Below are 25660 nucleotides of genomic sequence, written 5' to 3'. Positions count from 1 at the left end.
CGCTCTATAAATGTTTTGATTGATTGATTGCTTGATTGATTGGGACAGACATTACCTGCAGGCAGTAATGGCTGTTAACCTTAATTATGGGTACACCTCGAAGGCTGTTAAAGCTGTTATTGTCCTGCATGTAACAGCATTATGCTATAAGCACCCCATCTAAAAAAAAAGGTAAGGGGCACTTTGGGAGCGGGAGTTGTCTCTTACCTAAAATAACTGGTAAAAAAAAAGATTCATTCTCCCAGAGCACCCCCTCAGCCTCTTAAGGAGGCTGATAGGGATTCCCTCTAAGCAAAAGCAAGGGTATTTGCTCAGACAGTAGTCTGAGACCCTGTGGTTCTAAGAGGAGAGGCTGATGGATTGCTGAGACAGACTGGAGCAGGTTTTTTTCTACCTGTCTTTACGGTAAGAGGCAGATCCACCAGGATCCATCAATACACTGGCGAGATGCTGTGACCTGACAGCACGAAATGCTCCCTTTGTGGACCTGTAACTGTAGACATAGCCCTAAAAACTAGCATTCTGATTGGCTGGACGGCTCCCAACATTACCAGGTTGTTTACAGACTGAGATGCAGACCTCGGTGGGATGATGATACCTCTCGCATCCCTTCATGTGATAACATATCCCGTGTTCCTATTATACATTGCTCGAGCTTATTAGTCCCTATTTATTTTTTAGGACTTCTGCCTTTCTCTTACATAGGGGCCAAGGGACCGGAGAAAGAGCTCATGAGGGAATGGGTCGGACACAGTATTAGTTTGTTTTAACAATGAAGCCCTCTGTGTTTAGGCTTATGGGATTTGGACACAGTTTGGCCATAACAATGCAGCAAAAAAAACGACTGTACAACATCACCTTCAGCGATCACACTCAATGTGCCAGTGCAACAGGAGTTGCCAGGAGAAGGAAAGAAGCATTGCATTTGACATATAACACCAAAATATGTCTATTTTATGGTGGCAGTCACAGTTTTGAGGCTTTGCACACTCACCTCATGGCTGCCTTTTTTCCGCTTCGCCTTGATGCTGGCGACGGCCCTGCTCAAAAACTCCATGGTGTCTCTTGGGAAAAAACTCAGGCCCATTTTTTCCGCAATTGGGACAAGGAAAGGTAAAGCCACTGAAAACCAAAATAAAATAATGATGCCTAGTTCAGTAATAAGTAACATGTAGTATTGTATTCTAGGATGATGTTTTCTTGGAAAATGCCCTCTGCACCCGAAGACTGTGCCCAGTACTGCTCTGTAAGCAAATACCTTTGACTAACTATCACACGTTGTGCTCAAGTCAGCGGGCAATTATTTTATTGTTACTACTCCACAAACATGCAGTATTTCAATAAGTGGAGCTTCCGGCAGTAGCGGCTGATGTCTGCACTGAGTGGCTGGGTGGGGGAGAGGGTGTGGGAGGGGGGGACTAAGACTACAACAAAAAAAGAAATAACAAATAAAAGAAATAACTCACCTGTTCGTCCTGCATTATCAACGTTCTTCTCCTCACGAGTACAGACTCATAGAGGGTCATTAGGATGGCGGGCGGATCACCACCGCCCATACGGCGGTGGCGATCCGCCCGCCATAAACCACCACCCGCATTGAAACCCCCCCGCCACATTACCATGGCGGGGGGGGGGGGAGGACACCGGCGGACGGAAAGTCCGTCTGCCGGTTCTCTACCCGGTCGAAGAGTCGACCGGGCGGGAAAGCTGCTAACATGATGGCGGTGTCTGGGAGACAACGCCATCCATAGTAGCATGTCTGCGGGGACATGCCTTTCCATGGCGCCAACGCCGCCACGGAAAGGCAGGCGGTTCACGCAATTGGGGGCCCGTAGCGAGTCCCCAGGGATTCTGGGGGTGGGGGGTGCACACGGGGGTACCTATGGTACCCCCCTGCAGTTCCATGCACAACATGGCAGGCACCGCGCCGTGCCTGCCACGTTGTGCATGGAAGTGCGCAACATTCCTTCTTGGCATTGGCAGTCCGTCCACCATCCTAATGACCCCCATAGATTCCCCTGCAGCCAATACTGATGCTCATTCATGAGAGCAGCATCAAGATTGGCCTGAGCGCTGAGGATTTGTGCTCCCAGGGAGACTGCGTTACATGAGGACACATAGATGTTTTGTTTGTCCATATTACAAAAGACCCACCAGCATAGACACAGCACCAGGGGTGCACCAGCACAGACAGTGTAAAGGTTAACGCCCTATGCAAATGTTTTCCAAAACCCAAGAGAGGAGAGCAAAGGTTCTTTGAGGATAGTATCAATGATGGAGAAGTAAGAACATTGATGCTTTCCTACCTGCAATCAGGATAGACAGGTTAAGAAAGCTCATTTTCAGCACTTTCATGATGTGTATGACGAAGGGGTCATTGGGGTTGTTTAGCGAGTCAATATTCACACTGAAGGCGGTGCTTGTGATTGCATCCAAGCTGTATGCTCCAAAGACGCTGAGAAGAGAATGGGAGAGCTCAATGAATTTCTAAACTGTTTTAATGATGACAAATCATGCTTGAATTTAGGGGTACTACCTATGATCTCAAAGTGAACTACAGAGCATAAGATATGTCATCCACTGTAGAAATAAAAAATATTTCAGGATAGTTTCATAAAAGCACTAGATATACTGTTCTATGTGAACCTGATTACAAATGAATAGTATTGCTCTGCCTACATAGACAAAATCATCAGCATCACCTCAACATCATGCGATTCTGGGTACATAACGTTATCTCCCTGTACCTAAAAAATAAGAAAATGGTTCTGATTTGTATAATGCAATCTTGTTCCCACAATAAATCTCTGTAATGCCCTTGAGCAAAGTTTGCACTATATAACACTGCCAAAAAGAAAAGAAAATAAGCGAGGAGCTGTCCCCCTCATTAACACCAAACAAACCCAACTTAACCAAGTGTTGCACCATAGGCATACTCACTCCTTCATATTCACAGGTTCATCTTTTTCAATTTTCTTTTCCAAATTCTGCCTCAAAACGTCCCCACATTGTTTAATGATAGGAAACATCTGAAATGACAGGAATACCAGGGTGGAAATTATGTCCCATTTTTGCCAGGTACATATTGTCAATGATGGCAAGTTTGCATGCAACAAGTATTTCTAGTCTAGAATATAAACACGTTTCCTTTTGTTTACACATATCAAGTCTGGTAGCTTTTAGGAGGTGAATACTTTAAAGCACTTCTTTTTTTATAGAGGGCAATTTGATCTAGCTGGCATACAAAGGAGGACACTGCTGCTTGCGTGGAAGAGAAAATAGTACAATGTCCTAGAAAAGTTACTGACAAAGTGGTGAGTCTGAACTGTGCAACTGCTGTTTGTTATTATGTTAAGGAGTTAGGTGTGCAAAAGTAAAAGTCTTAGATGATTTGGGAAAAAGGAGCATTTGCCCTCTCAGCAGAACCCTTTGCTTCTGAGGGAAAAAGAGTCAGCTCTCCAAAAAACAAACTGAACTAAATTGTCCTTTCTCACTTGAAACAACTTGAGCAACAGTGTTTGTGTGTGGGTGGGTTTATGCCAAGGTTTTTGGGGTAGTGCAAATATAAGTAGATAAAGGAGGTCTACAGGAATCAAAGATGGAAAAGGGATGTTTGAATCCTTGGCAAAAAAGTGGAATCTGGTGACATCTGGAAACACAAATGAAGGACGCCCTACTAGGAAACTAGAGCTGCGATAAGAACCCCACTATGTCCTAATTCACTGGATTGAATGTGTCTCTCATGCAATGGAGTCTAGAAATCAACTAAAATAATATTCAATCAAAGTGAAAAGAAAATCAGGTAGCATACATTATAAAAGGAAACAGAGATAAACATTAATGTCACAATGCTGATTTTAACAAAAAATATTCAAAGAGACACAGCTTTGCTTCAGTGAAAAGGCCCTTGAATGCATTACGTTTTATTGGCTTTTCTTAACTGTTTAGTTCGAATTTACAGCTATAGCGCTCTGTTGTCAAATAAGGTTTGTGACCAGTAGCTTATGTACTGTGGGCTCTGGGTTGTTCCTTTACACAGAACTTCACTGGAATACATGTGTCTCTATTAAAGTAGGTGGTGCCTTATTTGTTGGATTAAATATGTATCAATATTTGTTTTAAATTACTCCTTTGGCCATGACTATGTAAAGATCCCATGGTACTCTTGTTTTTGCCCATATATTGCAAAAGAATAGTTGATCAGCTTAGCAATGCAACTTTTTGGAAAAATATGGTTCGCATGTATCAGTTTAAAAATGTTATCAAGGTAAAGGGCCATGAGTACTTCTTTGATGAGAAGCTCTTTAATTAAATGAACTTAGGAAAGCATACTTAAATGAGTGGGGCTGAAGTATCCTGTTAGCACCATCAGTGAAGCTGCAGTGCTGGCGGCCTTCAGATCCAAGTTGGCTGAATCTAATGCAGCAACAGCGTTTTCACCCTCAACATTGGAGGGAGCTAATGTCAAAAAACACTCTCCTTGTTAGAATCTTTGAAATGGAGGTTAGTACTACAGAGGTTGCTTTTGAGAACTATGAATGATAGAGTATCTGCCAATCATACACTGTAGAGTGCCTTGTGATATCTTTCCATAAAGTCAAGGGGGCTTTTTTCTGCAGTGAATGAAAAGTGCGACGATTTATTTAAGTATGGGACTGCCTACGGTTGCTTCTTTGAGATCCTGCATAATGTCTTGATTGGTGGTTGGGATGGAGCGATCAGTATTGCACTCAGTTAGTTACATCCCACTCAGGGAGAGGAGTTTAATCTGGTGTTGGTAATATCAAAACATTGTTGTTGAATCTATAATTAAATAAAAGATCCATTCTTCTCCCTTCCCGAGGCATATACTCATTCAAGAGGAAAAGCAGTTTAATGTGAGACTTAATTAAGTCAGTCTCCACAAGAATGCCCCCCAGTGAAATGAAAAACAACTTACAGCTTTGTTCCAGAAAGCAGCCAGAAGTAAAATGTTGAAATTTCCCAGAGTACAAGTTTCAGGAGGTAACAATTAACTACCCCCTCCTAAGGATGGCAATTCCACTCTGGAGATAAAGGACTCATCCCGTTGTAAGCAAAGATATCCCCCCCTGAATACTGCAATTCCTCAATCTCAGACACAGATTAATTATGTGCTTAGTACAGAGTTTAACCTGGAGACCACAATTTTTACCCAAAATAAGGTAAAGGAAAGAGCAGCAAATCTTCCTGATCCAACTGCTGTGATTGGAACTCATGAATTAACAGTTGACTCTTCTAAACAAATATTTGAGTCCATTGGTTTTATCCACGCACATATTGTAAGGGTAGCAGCACATCATGTATACCCTCTGTTTCAGCCTCACAATCATGCTTTGATTTCCAACTAAGAAGGTAGCATTCACAACTCTGACAATTCAATAAGCGAGTTGGGGAAGGAGGAAAACAATAATACAATCTGATAGCACTCTTGTGTGCTTGGAAGCGCATGATGCTGATCTTAAGTTTGAGGCTTCACAGTTTGAAGGATATGTTAACTCTGATGGCTGACATTATAAGATGCATCCCAAAAATTACAAATATCTACTTTTATCAAAGGGCAAGAAATCGTGTCTCTGCAAGGCTTACCCACTGCACATATTCTCAATACATTTTCAAACAAACCCTAAAGGATCAAGCAGGCACACTCAATCTACAACATGTATTAAGGAGCAGTTAGAAAGACTGAATCAGAGATTTGCCTGGTTTTCTAAATGAATGGAGAAACTCTAGTAGTGGGTCTCTGACCCAGAGGATAGTCAAAATCAGCAGCAAATTTCTATTTAGAACTATGAGTAATACACCTATGTGCCCAAAGCAAAGCAAGGAGAACTTGCAAATCATTAAAGGAGGTCAAATCTTCTTTTTACAGATGTCCTTGTATGAAAAGAAAATAACTAAAAGGTCATCACAATGAACAAACTAATCAAACTACAAAATTACTACAAAGTAATCAAATTCATAAATTCATTAGAGAGCATATTTTTGCGGATTTTGACAGAGATGTAACAGTAATAGATCTACATTGCATCTCTGTGAATTAGAATATACAATCCACGTTTCCTCATTTTGAAAATTTGACAGATTACAGAATAAACAAAAGAATCCTGACTAAATCATTATCAAATAAAATGTTTAACACCAAAGAACAGCGTGGTTTTAGAGATAGGATTTAAGATTCAGTCTTGAGGTGAAACAGGTTCAGATCAATTATTCCTCAAATCAAGCTCAGTTGATTTATGATGACAAATTGCAGTAATTTGCCAACGTAAGTCTACACAACAACCTTTGCAGGAATTAAGTTCCCAAAAATCATTTACTATTTTTGAATATTTTTGGAGCAGTAAAAGTTCAGGTAATGTGTTCTCTATAGGATCAATATGATTGCCATACGATCTGTACTGGGAGTTAGGATCTCCCAATGCATGGTGGGGAGGAGGGTGGCAGGGTGAATGAATGAACACTGGGCTAGCTAAACAGTACAGGATTCTGTTTTGGCATCCAGAACCTTAGGAAGAAATTTGGGACATTTTTCTGGAGTAATTAATTTAAATAGTACTTTGCAATAATGCATTTTAGTGTTAGATTACGGCACTTTTATTTCTGTCAAGATAATGTGGGCTTGATACTGACTGTTTACAATTTAAGCATTTTGCTATTTGATTTATGCACTTTATTATCTGCCCCTACTTAATTTGACACAGCAAAATGACAGGAAAGAATTTAGAACATGTATGGTTTAAGAATTGTTTCCTTTAGCAAATGGTCTTCATAATGGATAAAAGTGTTTGGATGTTGAAGCCTGGATTCTATTGAAAAATCTCACATTGATCCTTTGACAAGAAAGTCATATTCCTTATAACATATTGTAGAATCTCATTATGATAAAATCTAAGGGGCCTGATGTATACTTTGGTTGGTAACCTGCTGTCTATGAGGGTGTGGACTACCACCCACCAGATTTTGAGATCTCCGTTGGCTCTGCGGAGATCTTTGTGCCTTCATAGGAGCCGCTGTCATGGTGACTCCTCTGAAGGCACTGATAGTTGGTGAGGACCTGCCATGTTTCAGGCAGCACGTCAGCAAAATATTTGTTTTTCAAAAACAAACTCACAAAGTGGTAGTATGTTTTTGAAAAACAAGAAAGGAGTTTTGTCCCAGAGTGTGGGGGGATCACTATAATTTATTTCAGTTTGGTTCACAGAACATCAGACCATACACTTTAAAGAGTGTAGATGCTCTGATGCACCTACACTGATGATCCCAAATCTGTTGCGTCGTTGGCGGAGAGTTTCCAACAGTAGGGTCATTGGGGGCACCGCCATCAGGACATGATGGTCTGTTTGATTAAAAATACAGAGGTGGAGAATCTGTTTGGCAGACAGAGTACTCCACCACATTTGTGGTGGGGTACCATGCCCACCAAACTCTAAATCAGGCCCTGATTCCGAAGATTGAGACAAAGCAATTTTTTTCTCTAAATCCTGAGATCTAGAACTATAATATTGGCGGGAAGATAATGAAGATCAATGGATTTGGGTAAACTGCATTTGCTCCTCAAAACAGGAAGGGGCTCATTACGATGGCGGTCGGAGTTTGATTGTGATGGCGGGTGGAAGTGTTGGGAAAGCGTGGCGGTCGGAAAGAGCGACCACCATGGTTCCGACAAGCGATCCTGTCAGAACAGCAACATTGCCCAGCATTGTGGCGGTGCCTTGCAGGCTCCGCCGTTGGGATCCTAATATCCCTTACCACCCACCTGTTCATGGCGGTTAACCCAAAAGGAATAAGTTGGCGGAAAGGGAACTTGGGGGCCTGTAGCTGGCCCCCCTTCAGCCCGGGCACTTTCTCTTGAGGGTTGGTGGGCAGCTATGGTGCTCCCCTACATTTCCATGCACCATGTGGCAGGCATCGTATGGTGCCTGCCACTTAGTGCAGGGAAATGTAAACAGTGCCCTATTTCCATTGCGGCAAGTGTTGCAGCCAGCAGCACCCTTCACATTGTAAAGTATAGCTGGTGCGACCGCCGCGGTGGCGGTCGCATCGTAATGCAGTAGGTGGGTAGGCTGCCTCGTAGGCAGTCGCTCCCACTTCCGCAGCGATGGCAGTCAGACTAAAAGCCGACCGCCATCGCAATGATCCCCATAGTTCCTATAATACATAATTTATCAAAGAACAAGCTTTACGCAGATGATGTGTTTCTATTTTTGAAACTCGAAAGAATCAATTTTATTCAAGTGCTTAAGGTTTTTCATGTTTCAAGAATTAGGCGGTTATAAATAAATCAGCAAGAGACAGATACTGTTCATTTTAATTGCTCCTCCAAAGTCATTCGTGATGAAATTCCAAAAGCACATAATGCTAATCACAAATGCTACTTAATGATATATGCTTCTTCAGATATAGCAGATTCATAATATGTAATTGTGTACCTTTGATTAAAAAACAGGTTCAGTCCAAATTTCAGCAATGCTGTCCTCCACTTCAACATTTATGGGACAAGGAGCTTCAATCAAAATGGTGGTTTTACTATTTTTTTATTTTGTGTTATAAAGTGCTCCTTGTATGTTAGATAAATGTTTTTTTTTAAATCGAAGGAATGTTTTCATATGCCATTTGGGGAAATAAATCTTCCAGTATCAAATACTCTGCTATAGTAGATTTAAATATTTTTCTATTGCATATGTTAATTCTACATCTGGGTTAGAAGTTAATAGTGAATGAGCAGTATCTTCTCTCCAAAATTAAAGTATTTGAATGGCAAGATTGTGGTTGATTAGAAGACATATTCCTTCATAGAACCATAGACAAGTTCCCTCATAGAACCATAAGCAAGAGGTCGTAAGATCTGGTCATGTGGTTGTATAATCGTATTCATAATTTTTTGGCTAAAATAGACTTTATTTATTTAAATGTGGGTGAAGATTTGGCCTTTAATGTAATAGAAAATAATAGTATAGGATCATGGGACTCCTAAAAAAACCCACCTGGTGTTCCTTTTAAAAAATCATACAGAAATGGGAAATTGAAACGCATATTATTATGATATTCAACATATTGAAAAAGATCAATGAGTTGAACTTCTCCATAGTGCGTGAAGCTAACTTTTGCAGAGTGCAGTTCTATGCTAAATGATTGATTTCTCAAATGCCTACTTTTTTAAACAAGATTTATCAAACTACTAACCCCCAGTGTTTCAGTTGCTCTTCTGGAGAAATAGAAAACTGGCTTCATATAGTATGATCTTGTTCTTTGCTTGCACAATTCTGAGAGGATATGTTTCGGTATTTTGAAATCAATCCTAGTACTTCAAGAGATCCTAAGATAGCTTTACTTGTATACAAATCGCAGTGAATATGTCTATCAAATAGAGGATCAAGGCAATTTATATTTTAATGTTAATAGCCAGATGTTTCATCATTCAAAAATGGGAAACACAATTCAAATTATTTTCAGAGTGGTTAGGAAAAATATACAGTTCAGGCAAAGCCTGTTTTGGCTAGAATTGGATCCAGTAACAAAATTGATAAGATGTGGGAACAATTTCTGTAACCCTAATCGTAAAGTTTCATTGATATCTACTATTTAAGTGTGTTGCTATTTATTGTTTTTGAGTAACCTATTCTTCATCGATTGTGTGAATCATATTTCTGTCTCATCTCTCTGTCAAAAAAATAAATAACAAAGGAGAGAAAGAGAGGAAGGAATGAACTTTACATGGTTTACTTACCTCTAACTTAAAGACAGCAGTGCATTAAACTGATCAAATGTACATGTTGCTGCTGCAGACTTTGTGGAGCAAATCCAGAATTTACATCTCAATTGTTATGTATCTGACCTGCACTACTCAATGAGTGCAAAAGGTTTCTAAAACCTACACTTCGAAATCGTGAGTTCATAAGGGTTGAGCAAGGGATCCAGCACTGTCTGATTGGCACTGCTGTGCAGCTGGTGAGTAAAATAATATGATTTATACACATATTGTCAATCACAATTGAGTCCACAAAGTAAAAAATGCACTCTTGCACATGTTAGGTAGCTGTTACACAAAATTAACAATTTTGTTGTTCTTCAGAATTTAAATTACATCTAACATATGCCCCAGCAGGGCAATGGTACCATAATACACTTATTAAGTTGAATGTGCACCATAAACAATTGGCTGGGTTGTGGAGTTTGGCTAACTATCATTTTACTTCCTGCAATAAGGGCAGCCCTGACTCAAATTATTTGATGTTTAAATTGTGTTGAACTGTGCTAATGGTACATTGTTTTAAGTGAGTTTTATTTTAATGATTGTAATTAATAATAAACAATAAACATATTTGTTGTTATTACTATTATTGTAAATGTGAGAGTTTATAAAGTTTTCTGTGAATACCTAAACTCTTTCCTATAAACTAAGATTGATCATAAGGCCTAGTTAATTCGGAATAGGAGATTAAAGTGAACACATTAAAATGGTGTTTAGGGTTATTTATTATTCCCAGAAAGAGGTAGGCAGGTGTAATCATCAAGTTATCCAGTATGTCCTTCAGAGGATCTGGAGTTCAGTGGTGCTTCCTTCAATATGTAGGATACAGCTCCATTCAGCCTCAGACTCTTAGAGTGGGTGGCAGCCAAAGCGAAGATAAGGTCCAATGGCCACACACACAGTGTAAATTACAGCAATGCACACAGCCAATCACCATGCTTTCAGTTAGTGTATACATGTCAAAGAACGGCGCCAGAAAAGAAGAATGCCAGGAATATCTGAATCAGTTTGAGTTGAGGACTGGAGGAGCAAGGATAGAGGTGTTTGAGCTTAATTTGATGCAGCTCAGTGGTGAAGGAGAGCAATGGCAGAGTATGAGCTGAGACTTGTACATACATCATCAGCTTGGCATAGCGGGATATATGTGTGTTTGGAAGTTGTGTGATCGAGTGTGGATTCTCTATGTCAGACAGTGTCCCTTTTTGGCACCTGACATCTGGTTGTCCATCTGGCATACGGGGAACATCTCAACCACAATCCTGGCCATTCCTGGTATGTATGTTTCTATGTTATATATGTCTGAGTATGCATGGATGTGGTAGTTGTATTGCACAAACATAGATGAAATGCGGACAAGTTATGTACAGGGTCAACGGCAAAGATACAGTCCAGGTAATTGGAGGTTAGCTGGTTTCTGAGAAGAGAAGTGGACTATGTACTGCTATACAATGTCACACTCAAGTGTTTTTTTAAAGAGGTGTATCCTTACTTGTAGTAATGGTGGCCACCTGTTGGTGTCCAACCTTTGCATGAAGATTGGTCATGGATTAAAGATTTTTCTTGAAATTATTTGCACTCTGTTGGCCTAGCCATGGCCACATCTCTTGCAATGGTGCACATTTAGATAGCTATAATGGTGGTCAATTCGGACATAACAATGCCTATCCTTCATATATTTGTCATCTTCCTTGCATTTGAGGTATCCAGTTCTGAAGGAATGAAGATCATGGAATAATGTGGCCATTCTTGTCATATTGTGGACATCATTAACTTATTCATGGCAACCCCTGGCTTAGGAGTACTGGCCACTCCAGGCACTTTTGGAATCATATGCATAATGTGAGTTCTCTGTCCTAATTGTACCACCATTGGAGCAATAGGGGATACACTTGGCATCATGTTGGCTATTTTTATATGTAACATATGCATCCTTGGAATTGTAGTGTTCTGCCCTTGCAGAGTCATGATTCTGCCATTTAGCTCCGGTTCACAAACTGTTGACATCCTTGTCATTTTTGTGTTCACTGCTGACCTAATGGTGTCTACATTGAAACGTTATTGCCATACTTTGCTTAATCAGTGACACACTTGCCATATGAAGTAATACATAAGCATGCGAATCAGAGCTGTCTGTGTGAAGCAATTGAACATGTAAATTTCAGATGGAAACAAGCTGATGTTAAAAAACAAACGTGTTTATTATAAAAGGAAACTAGTATGTTGAGGCAAAACGTGTCTTTTTTTCAGAAACTAACTTTATTTAGTTCATTGAATGGGTTTATTTTCAGAAATTTTTAATCTGCTGCTAAGAGACATAACTGTTGAATATCTAAAATATATTTACAGCTGATAGTTGAATGATAATTAATCCTGATTTGAGGAGATCTACCACTGCTGATATTTCCTTCTTGCCTTGTGGCAGTGCTGCTATATGATTATTCTTGAAGATGCATTCCACATTAATCAATCTCGGGCAGGAGACGTGGCCCAACAACCAGAGCTGCCAACTTTGGAACTGGGCAAAATTATATGTCCCCCTTTGCAATAGCTAGTCTGTTATTTAAGTCTTCCAAACTGTTGTTTTCACATCCATTCACACACATTCATACAAAACTATACGTCCTGTTTTTTGTAAAAGTATCTCCTCCTTTATTCATGTTTTTTGTTTTGTTTATAAGACAATAAAATACATTCAAAACATGAGCAATATTGTACCATGTTTTGCCCTGGGGTCGGCTCAACATTTAGGGGTAGATGTATCAAGCCTTTTGCGAATTTCGGCCTTTGCGAATCGCAAAAGGCTTTTTTGCATTTTTTGAAATGTATCACAAAATGAGGAATCGCAAAAATTTGCCCAGACGGAACACCCATCTTTGTTCCTTTTGGAAAAGGCCAGCATCAGTGGGCAATTGTTCGATTACTGTCCATTTTAAATCGTTGACGCAGTGTTGCATTGTGAGAAAATGTGTGGCCATTTTTGTCGTGCTTTTCTTACATCGCACGTTACTTTTGTGTTCATTTAGTCGTGTTTTGATGGCTCGTGTCATATTGAAGGTTGCATGGGCACTTTATGAGGTAGATTACGTTTAGTAATCGAACAATTGCCCACTGATGCTGGCCTTTTCCAAAAGGAACAAAGATGGGTGGGTGTTCCGTCTGGGCACCCATATCAATGGGCTTAATGATGATGTGCCCTGGAGCCAACTATCAGCATAATAACCACAGCAACACCTGTGCTGCAGTTCACACAGCAAAAAACAAAATTCCTTTATTCTTAATAACAGGATTCCAAAGAGATTCTTTGTCACGATCGATTGCCACCAATCATATAACACCGTGGCAAGCGGAATTATACTGCTTCTGCTTTTTCTACAAAACCGCTGAATAAGGCCGCTGTCCACACGCAGCTCCATTCTACAGACAAGCGTGGCGCTTCGTAGACGCATGGACCGCAATCGCGCTCCTTTGAAAAAACTCAGTGCGCCTGGGACCATCGCGCATGCGCTAAGGATTGAACAAACAGCCACCGAACTGTGCATGCGTAAGGAAGTAGCGGCGTCCCGGTGCACTAACTCAACCTGTCAGACGCTGATCCTATGCTAATGCAGCAGTAACATACGATCGCCCTGTATGGCTGACATGCGGAATACCCATACATGGAGACACTCCCGTTTCCGCCCAATTAACGAAACAGAGTATAAATACCCATGTCCTTCGCATGACTCCATACCAGCGGAGCAGCGTGAGGGGTAAGGCGGCGATCAGAGTGTCCAGACGTTGTGAGTATATCATCTAAAAAAAGAACATCCTACGAGAGATCCACTTTTATCTACAAAAGTAAGTGAGAATGAATTGCAATTTACAGCTACATCATTCTCTACTACAGATAGCCATTGGAGCAGCACCCCAACGCGCTGTTCATGAAGCCCACCAACCAAGCTTCACAAGTATGAGTACAACTGACAGTAAAATCCTAGTTTATATGTGTTTTATGTTGTATGTGGTGTGAGTCCCCTTTTTTCACAAGCTTATTAACAAGCAAATGGTGTGGTTCCAGGCGACTGCGCCTCTTGGAACTACCCGCTACATGGGTAACCATTAGTTTTTTGGTTTTTGTCTTTCTACAGGTCATTGCACTTGTAGCAGACCGCTGTAGGCACACTTAGCCTATTCCTACAAGAATTTCACTTTTTTGTAAAAATTACACATTTTTTTGTAGAAGAAGACGTGAGTAGGGAAGGGAGTTTGTGCCCCTGTCCTGAAGAAGGAGCTTGTCTCCGAAACATGTCGACAACATAGCACACCAGAGATCCTGTTCATTAACATAACAGATTGATCTCGCCCTGCACCTGTTTTTAATAGTACCAGCCAGAGTTCGGAATCAAACTTTTTTCACTCCAGCGCCAGGTACTTTTTAAATTTCCTTCACCACGTTCCCTACTCACTTTAATCACATACCCCACACACTGTACACCACACATAGCCAACTTGAAAGTGCTCCCGCGTATCCGTAGGTCGCAGCACGCCGCATCCCGATAGAGGGGTGCGAAGACCCCAATGATGAAGCATGACACCAAGGGGCCTTTTGGTGTGTGAGGGGTATTTTATCAAGCATGGAAAAGGTGAACATAACACAACGCTAAAAGAAACAGGAAAGTGAAAATAAGATGGATTAAAACAGATGGGTTTTCACGGCCCTACGGAATGCTAGTAGATCCTCTAACAAGCGGATTTCTAAAGGGAGGGAGTTCCAGAGAGCCGTAGCTCTCACACGAAAAGAACGACCGCCCATCCGGCTAAGCCTGAAACGCGGGACAACCACAAGGAATTGCCCGAGAGATCTAAGGGAGCGAGTCGGGACATAGGCGGATACGAGATTATTGAGAATCTCAGGTGCCGATCCTTTTAAGAAAACAAGGCTAAGGGCCTTAAAATGAATTCGACTTTTGATCGGTAACCAATGTAGGGACCGCAGAGTGTTGGAAGTGGGACAGGACCTTGGCAGACCCACCACTGCTCTCGCAGCCACGTTTTGAACACGCTGCAAGCGAACGATCTCAGATTGGTTTACTCCCAGCAGGAGCGAGCTGGCATAGTGCAGCCGGGAGATAATCGTCGCTTGGATAACCAACTGTCTTGTCGGAGCATCAAAAAATTTGAGCACCGGCCTTAGCCCACGCAGGACACCAAAACAGCATGCCGCCACTCTCTTAGTGTGGGTAGTTAAGCAGAGGGTGTGATCTAACCACACTCCCAGGTTTCTAAGTTCCATCACTGGTGTAGGGGCCGGCCCTAACTCAAGAGGCCACCAGCTGTCCCCCCAGCGATCTGCTCCCCTCCCAACGATCATCACCTCAGTTTTTTTCGCGTTCAGCTGGAGACAGTTGTTATTCATCCAGCTGGCCACCTCTCTCAGCCCGTTTCGGAACCTGGGGGCATCCTGTTCGACGTCCCCGCTGATCGTAACCGCTAGCTGCGTGTCGTCGGCATAAGAGACCATGGTTAGGCCCCACTGCCTGGCGACATCAGCCAGCGGCCGCACGTACAAGTTGAAAAGCGTGGGACTCAGCGAGGAGCCCTGAGGAACCCCCAGGTCCAACTGATGGTATTTGGACTGAAAAGGAGGGGTGGCAACGCAAAAGGAGCGATCGCTAAGGAAGGAACGGAACCACTGCAGAGCCGAGCCAGAGATGCCAATGTCCTCCAGGCGGTGCAGAAGGATGCGATGGGACACCGTGTCAAAGGCAGCGCTAAGGTCTAATAAAATAAGCGCTGCCGTTTGACCTGCATCCAACACAGTCCGCAGATGTTCTACCATTGCCAGAAGGGCAGTCTCCGTGCTGTGACCAGCACGGAACCCATTCTGCGTGGGATCGAGGACATTGGCCCGGGCCATATGATCGGAGAGGGCCAGATTAACGTGAGCCTCCATGACTTTGGCCGGCCAGGGAAGCAATGAAATGGGACGGTAGTTTTCCGGTTTTAAAGGATCCAATGATGGTTTTTTCAGGATCGGAGAAACCACCGCCTGCTTCCACTTGGCAGGAACTGTACCTGAGGTCAAGGAGAGGTTAATCAGCGAACACACTACAGTGCGCCCCTGAAAAGAAGAATCCCTAAAGAGGGCAGGTCTGAGCGGGTCCGCAGGAGAACCGGACTTGACTCGCTGTGCCCACTTAACAAACCCATCCCAGGATAGAGTAGGGAGAGAGTGTAATGCCGGGCAACTGCGAGGGCCGTTCAAAGGAATGGAGGGCAGCGTCGTACTGGGGAACGACTGATAGATGGTCTTGACTTTCTCCAAGAAGAAAGCGGCTAAAGTCTCACAATGAGAGGTAGAACCGTCCACTTGCGGATCCATTCTCTTAGCCAACAGATTTTTAAGGGCTTTGAAAATGGTCTTAGATGGATTAAGACTGCTACGGAATTCCGTCGCGTAGAACGCCGCACGGGTTCTACAAATAGCTCGATGGTAGAGCTTGACGGAAGCCAAGTACGCGTTTTTTTTTACGGCATCATACGTCTTCCGCCACTCCCTTTCTGCCCGTCTACATGAACCCTTCAGAGCGCGAAGGGCACTGTCATACCAAGGGCTTGACTGCCTGGAGCCGGATTTACTAGAGATGATGGGCACCAATGCATCAAGTGCCTTGGTAATCCAGCTGCAGAACTGGTCGTAGCCCGAGGTGGCGTTAATCAGAGGGCCTAATGGCTCTTCAGCCAAGATGTAATGTAGGTCCTCTAGCCTAAGCTTGTTCCAGTGACGCCGAGGGATCCACTTCGGAGATGGAATAGTAGGGATTTCGGGGAGAGGTAGCCAGACGGACACCAAAAAATGATCGGTCCAGCCCACTGGAGAAATAGCCAGGACTTGGACATCCGTTAAGTTAGTAAAAAACGGGTCCAAAATGTGACCAGCCACATGTGTGGATTGAGTAACAAGTTGGGTCAGCTGAAGGGCCTCCAAATCTGCCAGGAAGCCACGGACAGCCAAAATCTGTTGATTGTCAAAATTGTGAAATATTTCACAATCATTCCTATGGGCCTCCTGGCCCATAGGAATGCATGGAAAATTATTCCTTAATTGCGAATTCGCAAATTGCGAATTCGCAAATAAGGAAGACTAAGAAATCGCTAAAAAATAGCGATTTTCTACATACATTCCATTTTGCGATTTCTAAATAGCGATTCCTTAAAAATCGCTATTTAGAAATCGCAAAATGGAATCTTGATACATCTACCCCTTAGTGATCATGAGCAACTCACTTAATCTCTCGATGCTCTAATCAAATCTGACCATGTGTAAATCACTTAGGGCCTGATTACGATTCAGTTAGGAAATGTTCCCGACCGACCGAGTACGATGCACCTGGATGCTTCCAGATACGAGTTGGTTGGACTCCCATTGACTTCAATGGGAGCCTATGTTCCTAACTGCATCGTTATCAGGCCCTCGGTTGAGCAGACACGTTCCCAATCCGATTCGGAAGGAGCTACTGCAGTTCGGAGGCCTTCCTAACAGCATCGTAATCGGGCCCTAGGTGGGAATGCTTTCCTAACCGCATCATAATCGGGCCCTAATTTTCTATTTGCCTTGATAAAATGATCTGACCTTATGTAATATACTTGTATGCTAATGTAAAGTCCTCTAATGCCCTTGGACCAAGTTTGCACTAAATAAGAAACAAAACTACAACCTCCAAAGCATTACTGCTGTTAATACTAATGAAATTGCCATCAATGTAATTTTGCCTGGTGATGGTTAATATTATAAACTAACATCACAAATAATACATGCTAGTAGTGATTACCATTAAACATAATTAGCTATTACTATAGAAACATTTGGAGAACCTTACCTAGGACCTTCTGGATTTTATGAACGTCATTATTTTAGCTACCACAATTTCCAAAATGTAAAAAGGGTCCAATAAGTTGCCAGTGAGATAGCTGTGACTGGATATTGAGTTCATTGAGTGCAATTCCTTGTGTCACGCAGTATCTGAGCTCCACGTCCTCTCCTGAATCCTTAGCGAGCCTTGACTGTGCCACTAGCTACCCTGGAAAAGTCAACTGTTCAATTGGAGTAACTTGGTTAAACAGTCGTGCTGTTGTAGTATAGTGGTCCTGGAACAACCATGATAAACAATGTATGCATCACAGATATCGCCCAGTGACCACTCAAGGTGACTGGAAATAGGAACATGGCCTTACAGATGTTCGACCATGGCAGAGTTCATAATCTTCTATTTTTAATTTGAATTTTCTTCTGGGGCCTTGGATCTGCACATAAATAATCATGATTGAGTATATCTTGATTCAGCGCATAATCAGTAAGGACTTAATGCAAGGAGGGAGATAGATGTTCCTAAAATTTATTTGAAAGGAAAGGAATGTCACTATTCTACCAAAAGCACACATATTTAACTCTGTGAATAAACTCCTTCCAGTGTTTTCCTAAATGTCTTTCTGTATAGACACACTTTTGCTTCTCCTTAAAACACTTGGCAAATATACAACATGCTTGGCAAAATAAGTCAAAACACCACAACAAGTTTTGCAATGCATAGTTCCGATTGATGAAGATGGGCTACTGATTCTGACCATCAACAATGCACTGTTGTAACGGTTGTCTCTATCTTGAAAGAGTCAGCGCTTTTAGATGTCCAGGCAAATTGAACCAATGTTAATACAAAAATTCAAATCTCTCTAAAACTGGTATTTTTATACAAATTATTTTGATGTCTTTTGAGGGTAGCCAACGTTATAAAAATCAAATTCTATTTTTGCTTTGTGGAGTTCCTATGAAATATGGATGGATTTAAAAAAAAATAGAAGTGCAGTCGGGAAAAGAGAATAAATCACCTCTTTCAATTTTCCACTTGTGAATGTTGGGGAAAGCACCGTACGAATCCTCTTCCATTGTTCATCCTTGGCAATAGTGAGTGCAGATTCCAGGGGTCCATTTAAGCCAAAGTTCTGAATGAAAACAAAATATAAATCCCAGTACATATTTAATATGGTTAAGATTAGTCATTTACTAAAGTTCTAGCACAATGCTGAATTTTAGAAATCCCTACAAAATAGCTGAATATAACTATTGAGACATATTTAATAGGGTTTGGTTATGCAAGTAACAAGCATTTTGGACACAGTCTCAGATTAACAAAGATTTTACTTACTTGACTTATTTTACACAGACCTGATGGACAATTCATTTGGTATTCACAAAGCAACAAGAAGATTTATTTGTGTTGCTAATAAAAAGAAAAATAGTGCAATGCAGTGCATTGCACCTGCCTTGCATTACTCTGACTCATGGAGGCATTTTATGCAGTCGCCGCATAATTAGCGCAAGGTAAGTGGTTTTTAAAAACTCTTTATTTTCCCTCGTCATCGCCTGTCGACTCACCACCCGCCACGCCCGTCCCACCCCATGCGTCCCACCTCATCGCCCCTCCGCACTTACCTGCATCCGCTGTGACTGAATCCATGCGTGGTGGATGGGTGTTCCTGTGCATCAACCTATGGATTTTGATGCAAACCGATATTTACAAAGAGTTGTAGACACAGGTTTCCATCAAAAAAGTGCACCTGTCTTTCTGCCCATAACAAAAGGAAAAAGCCTCCAAGGATATTTTTTGTACAAAAAGATACCCCTTTCTGCAGAAAACTAACCTGACCATAAAGCAGGCCCTAGACTGTAATTACAAAAGTGCACCAGCTCAGAGAGATAGCGGAACTGTGCCATCTCTTTGATAATATGCTGCAGGTCTACCCTCTTCCTCTGAGGCAGCTCAGCGCAGCACAACAACTTCAACTGCTGTGCGGCATTGCATGAAATGGTAGTACATATTTGACCTCCCCAAGCAGACTCACATCACCCTCCAGCTCAGGACCTTCCACTGGCTCCCCCACCAAAAAAGTGCCAATTCAAATTCAAGATACTGAGCAAGCCTTCATGGCTCTCCACAACCAACCAAGGACCAGCATACATCAACCACCGCCTGAACTTCCACCAACCCTCCAGATACCTGCGCTCTGCCACCTTCACCCTGGCTCACACTCCCCGCATCTGCTGAAGCAACAGTGGAGGATGCTCCTTCTCCCACCTGAATGAAGACTTGTATGAATATTTTGCGCAGCCTGGGGCAAAAACGTAGGGGCCCATTAGGATGGCGGGCAGATTGCCCCGCCAGGCTGGCAGTAGCCACTGCCAACCTGGCGGGGGCAATCCGCCCGCCATCCTCACCTAAATGACCCCCGCCATATTAGTATGGCGGGGGGACCGCGGCGGATGGAAAGACCCTCCACCGCTTTTCCGCCCCAGTCGCCTTGCGTCTGGGGTGGAAAAGGTCTAATATGGTGGCGGTGTCTAATAGACACCGCCAGCCATATTAGCATGGGCTTTTTCAGATGCCTCCGCCACGGAAAGGCATACGGTCTTCACTTTGGGGGCCCCCTGCGGGCCCCCAGAGTGAAGGAGAGGTGGGGGTGCACACGGGGGTACCTGTGGTACCCTTCTGCATTTGCATAAACAAAGCAGCAGGCACCGCACGGTGCCTGCCGCTTTGTCTATGCAAATGCATACGTGGCGTGCGCATCTTAATACCCCCCACGGGACGCCCGCCCTTATGGCGAGCGGTCCCAATTACCGCCATCCTAATGACCACCTTAATGTGGGCTTCTGGATGCTTCTTCCGTTTTTCCCAAGGGCTCTAAGCAACTATTTTTAAGTACTTAAAAAACAAATGTAGCCAAGGGAAGCAGAAAACATGGCATTTAGAGTCATCGACCTGTATAACCACGTAAGCTGCCTTATTATTAATGAAGATGGCAGGCTTGCTTTTAGTTACATCTATAAATACATTTTGCTGAAGACGTGCAAGACCCTGCATAGAGCGAGCTTGGGGTATAGACTCTTATTATGTTTCTCTTTCAGAACAAAAACTACAAAAAAACAGGTAAAATATTATACTTTCCATCAACAGGACATAAACTTAACATACATCAGCATAAACAGTACTCAAAACTGCATGACAGTATACAGTCACCGTTCATTCGTCCTATTAACGCCACGACGTAAAAATGAGCATTAAAGTAAGAAAATACTACTTAACAAAAATGTAAATAAATAAACTAAATGAACACAAAATATGAATATTCAATATAAAATATTTAAACACCTAATTCACAACATTAACAAACCACTTGACCAATTATTTTTTTGTGATTCATTGCTTTATTAGATTCTCAACAATATCGCACATTAAAAGCTCACATTCAGAGACAGACTGATGGTTAAACATGATACATTTTACTAATTATTAATTAAGAATTAAAATTAGTAAAATATATTTATATGCACTTACCGTCCCAACTTCCATACTAATGCCACACTCCAAAGTAAAATATCTATTAAATATGTCAAAAATAAAATATAATTAAAATAGAAATAAAAAAGAATAAACTAAATGCCTTTAAAAATATTTTAAAACAACCAAATATTCATATATATTTGGTTGAAATGATTCTAACAATTTACATATTTAATATTTAAACTAACCAATTAAAAATAAATTAACCAATTAAAAAATTCAAATATAAATATTTAAAACACTCCCCGCCCTGCTCCCATGTAATGCCAATAACCTGCCACAAAAATATTTAATGTATAATAAATAAAAAACAAACCTACATAAACGTATATATTTTAAAATAAATTAATTTACATACTGAATAATCCAATCGACCAACTAAAATAAAAGAGCAAAGAAATAACAACGTAATAAATATTTTAACATCTATATATGGGACTACAATTTCCAGCCTACTCTCCTACAAATCCAACAATGCATCAACAAATACAAAGATATTAAAAATAAATTAAGCATACTTCTCTTAATAGTTTATCAAAACAAATAACGTAAAAATACAACAAAATATTTACAAATTACCAATAAAATAATAAATTATAACACTCAAATTCATAAAATATTTAATGAAACCCCAATACAATATTTTATACACTAAAGCTTAATAAGACAATATTAAATGGTTAAATATTATTAATAAAGCGACAAAAGTATATTCTTACTTGCAGTTTTATGTCCCATGATATTCATGATATCACAATATTTTGATATTAAAGACCAACAACTTTTTTTTAAAAGATAATAAAACTGAACACCATTCTTTCACCCACCTAAACACTGACCTGAGAGAAGCTTGAAATGTATGTTTTGTTTGGACTAGAGTGTTACTCTAAATTTTTTGTAAAGATCATCAAAGCCTTTATAATTAAACCTGTTTACCTTCTTTTTGGAGTCTTACAGAGTAATTTGAAGTGCAAATTTACTATTATGTACATAGGTAGTGGATTTTGTTTCAACTTTTGCAGTTTTCTATTTGAGCATTCTACCTGCAAGGTGATTCAGAGGCCATTGGTGGTGATATTTATCCCATGAGGCCTTTTGTGGTGGTGCTATAGGCTGAGTACTTATAGTGGCCTTAATGCAGTACCAAAGCTCTTGCCCCTGTGTAATTGGGAATTAACACCTTTTCATTGTCATTCCTTTGATTATGCACCTTCATAATTGCAAGGCAGACAATTAACAGTGGTAATGGCCTCTACAGGGGGCATTAGCAAAGAGCAGTAATGATTCCAATAACGTAGTCACCTCATTGACTCCTAAAGCAATGAAAATTTCAGTTCCTATTAAACAAATTAAAGTGAAAGTTTGCCTAGCAACATGGGTAAACCTTATTCATGCAATATTGTTATTATATAACAGCACTCTTTAGACATAATTTTAACTCAAAACTATTCCACAGTGTGAGCAAAATTTAGAATGTTAGTAGTACCCTTTCTTCTCTTTTTACCAGTATTTGGTTCTTTTAAAGTATGCTTTACTATTCATGTTGCCTATTTCTCAGATGCCCTGCAAACCTTCTGAGGAAAGGAACAGAACAAACACTCATAACAATCCTCAAAGGGCTATATTACTATTCTGTATGTCACGCCTGCGGTCTCATATAAGGGTTCATTCATCAACGCTTTCTGCAGTGTGCTAGGAAAGGTCACTATTGAGGGCAGCATGCGACTAAACTCCCTTTCAATAAGAAGACACTGTCTGCTTTGAATAGAGAGGTTCTTCACCTTGAAACCCTAAATAATGGAAGAATTGCACACTCACAAGAAGGTTTTGTCAACTGAGACGGTAGATATTATCCTCAATAAAGTTCTATAAAATATTTGTCTATACATTATTTTTATTTCAACCAAAAATATTTTTTTGTCTCAAATTATAGTCAATCGACGTATAATGTTTTGCATCCAAAGATATGGGCATTTTTAGATGATATCTTTTCAGACAGAATTGCGAAAGTATGAGGGAGTGCAAACTACCACAACTGATTCTATGACCTGTTTGTGGAGATCTCTGCTCAAGTCTGTGGAAAATAACAGGGAATTAAAAAAATAAGGAATTTTAAATCGAATACAATATTTATTTTTAATTAAAAATATTAAACAACATTTTTCTAACTCCTATTTACCTAGGACTACCACCATATCAAGGAACAATGCATCACAAAATGGCATATTATTACATTTTACATTGGTTTAGCTGTTTTTTAATTTTTATTTCAAATATTTTTTTATCAAATTATATTAAGTGTTACGTTTACCTCTAGCCCCCTTTAAAATTATAATTTGTGTTGAATGTGCCACAATCTTGAATTCAATTAATATATGTTTTTAGTTTCTATTTAACTTTATTAAAAAATAAGAAACTTTTTACAGTACATTTTTATTAAAATGCTATTATGCACATTAAAAATAGCATTTCTATTTGTTTTAAAATATTTAATAATAAACTTAAAAATAATTAAAATGAAGTTTAGTTCAAATTTGTATTTAATGTATTTTATATGTGTCCCTATATGTTCGTGTTATGGATTGCTTCCATTGATCGCTATGTGAGACTGTTGCCATAGCAGTGGTTGGTAATTTGTGGTGCTTGAAAGCTGGGCTGAAGTACATTTCAGTCAGTTTTATCAGCGGTAGTACTTTTAGAAGTGAGTTTCTTACTCGTATGTGGGTCTGCGTTTTGTCTTGGCATGCCCCACCCCAATGTCAAATTTAACGTAACTAAACCCGTTTTGTAGTAATTATTCCCATTTTCCAACTACGCCCTCCTGTCCCTCCTGCATTTACCATTGCATCCTATGCCAGAGGCATAGATCTCCAGCCACAGGTTTGTAAATTACATTTTGGAGCATATAAAGGAGTACTAATTTATACATTCCAAAATAGTTTTTGTGCATAGACCCTCTTAAGTTTTTCACAAACAACTATCTAATGAGCCATGTTCATTCTTCACACACACACACATGCATGCACGCACACACACATATATAGAGAGAGATAGAGAGAGAGAGAGACAGAGAGAGACAGAAAGAGAGAGAAAGAGAGAGAGAGAGAGAGAGAGAGAGAGAGAGAGGGGAGAGGGAGGGAGATACTTGCATTAAACAGAGCTGGACCAAAGCCACATTTTTAAAGATTTTTAAACCAAGGAAGTTGAAAGGATACTCAAAGAAGGGGACAAGGGTTTCATGTTACAAATTGTTCTTCTGAGAAAAAGCGGAATGACGTTATAAGTCTCTTGGATGCATGGAGCTCTATTCACAACTGCATGTAACTGACTCTTACCATATTGGACCCATAATAGACACTCAGTTTATCTGTCAAATAATGTTGAGTTACAACAAGTTCAGCACTGTGTGAACAGTAATACTAAATTGCACACAAGCCGGTAAAGATTACCAGTATGGTTCTTTTAGAACAATTGGGATATGACTGAATGTATCTGCTCCCTCTACTAGTACATACATGGCAACATTTTATGGAACAAATCTCTTTAATAAGATCAGTAAGGCTTTTACACAGCTCACGCCTACAACCAATGCCTTTTCGTAAAGCGGTGAAAACTTTTCTCTTCTGTTAAAATCACTGGTTTAAGATTCAGAAAACCTGCAGAAGCGCCGGGACACCCCGTTGGGGTAGCTGTGCGCTATACAAAACACACTAAATAAATAAATAATAAATACATAAATAAATAAACCATTGGCCGGCAGTGATTGTCATGCAAATAGTAGTACACAGCCTTATGCATACAACCCTGGGGCTGGATGCCAACATTTTAGAATAGGAAAGTGGGAGACTTTTAAAACATAATCGGGAGAATGTATTTCTCTTATTGACCTCTATTGCAGCGGAGCCAATTTAAAGCTGGAGGCAGCTAAAATAAAGTAATTTTTGGCTTCAAAAATCAAAGCCTCCCACCTGAATTAGGTCAATTGGAATGTCGTCTAGTCATGATCTTCATGAAACACTGACTTCAAAGGGGAAGAGTGGATTTCAGACAATTCTGCCAAAATTGAGTTTCAAGAATCAAAGAGATTTAAAGCAAGCTTAAGGGCCGATTATGATGTCGGTGGAACGGACACCGACATGCAGTCGTGTCGGTCCTACCAACATCTCTAACCCCTGTCCGACCACAGCATTAGCATGCGGTCGGTCCGACCCCATTGGCCCAAGGACCGACCAACAGCTTCCGATAGGCTCAGGGAGCCCGTCGGGCAGTCGGTCAGATCGCATTTCCCACAATGGAAGAGGTGCCTTCTCAGGCACAGCTGTAGGGTTTAGGATCCACCGTCCCGCCAGCTGTTTCACATTGGTTCTTCAGACTTGAAAAGGCTGGTGGAAATACTTTTCTGGGGCCCCTAACGGAGAACTTTTCCCCCATTGCCCTCCACGATGGGCCCTGGGGGGGCACCCGTGGTGCTCCACTAAACATCCCTGCATCGTGTGGCACACACCGCATG

The 25660-nt window shown here is 40.9% G+C and overlaps 1 protein-coding gene across 1 annotated transcript in view; it reads right to left on the bottom strand.

The window, feature by feature from the left end:
- LOC144786064 (cytochrome P450 3A5-like) overlaps positions 1 to 25660 on the bottom strand; it is a 146749-nt gene that overhangs the window by 67191 nt on the left and 53898 nt on the right. Inside the window, exons 5-8 of the mRNA XM_078665009.1 lie at positions 18638 to 18751; positions 2941 to 3029; positions 2307 to 2455; positions 995 to 1122 (exon numbers count right to left, since the gene is read on the bottom strand). Of these exons, the coding sequence (XP_078521135.1) occupies positions 995 to 1122; positions 2307 to 2455; positions 2941 to 3029; positions 18638 to 18751 (480 nt within the window). The remainder of the gene's footprint in view (positions 1 to 994; positions 1123 to 2306; positions 2456 to 2940; positions 3030 to 18637; positions 18752 to 25660) is intronic.

The sequence above is a fragment of the Lissotriton helveticus genome, chromosome 10 (genome assembly GCF_964261635.1).
Source record: "Lissotriton helveticus chromosome 10, aLisHel1.1, whole genome shotgun sequence".
NCBI classification, from domain to species: Eukaryota; Metazoa; Chordata; class Amphibia; order Caudata; family Salamandridae; genus Lissotriton; species Lissotriton helveticus.
The sequence above is the reverse complement of the archived record's forward strand: the minus strand, read 5'-3'. Positions and strand labels throughout refer to the sequence as shown.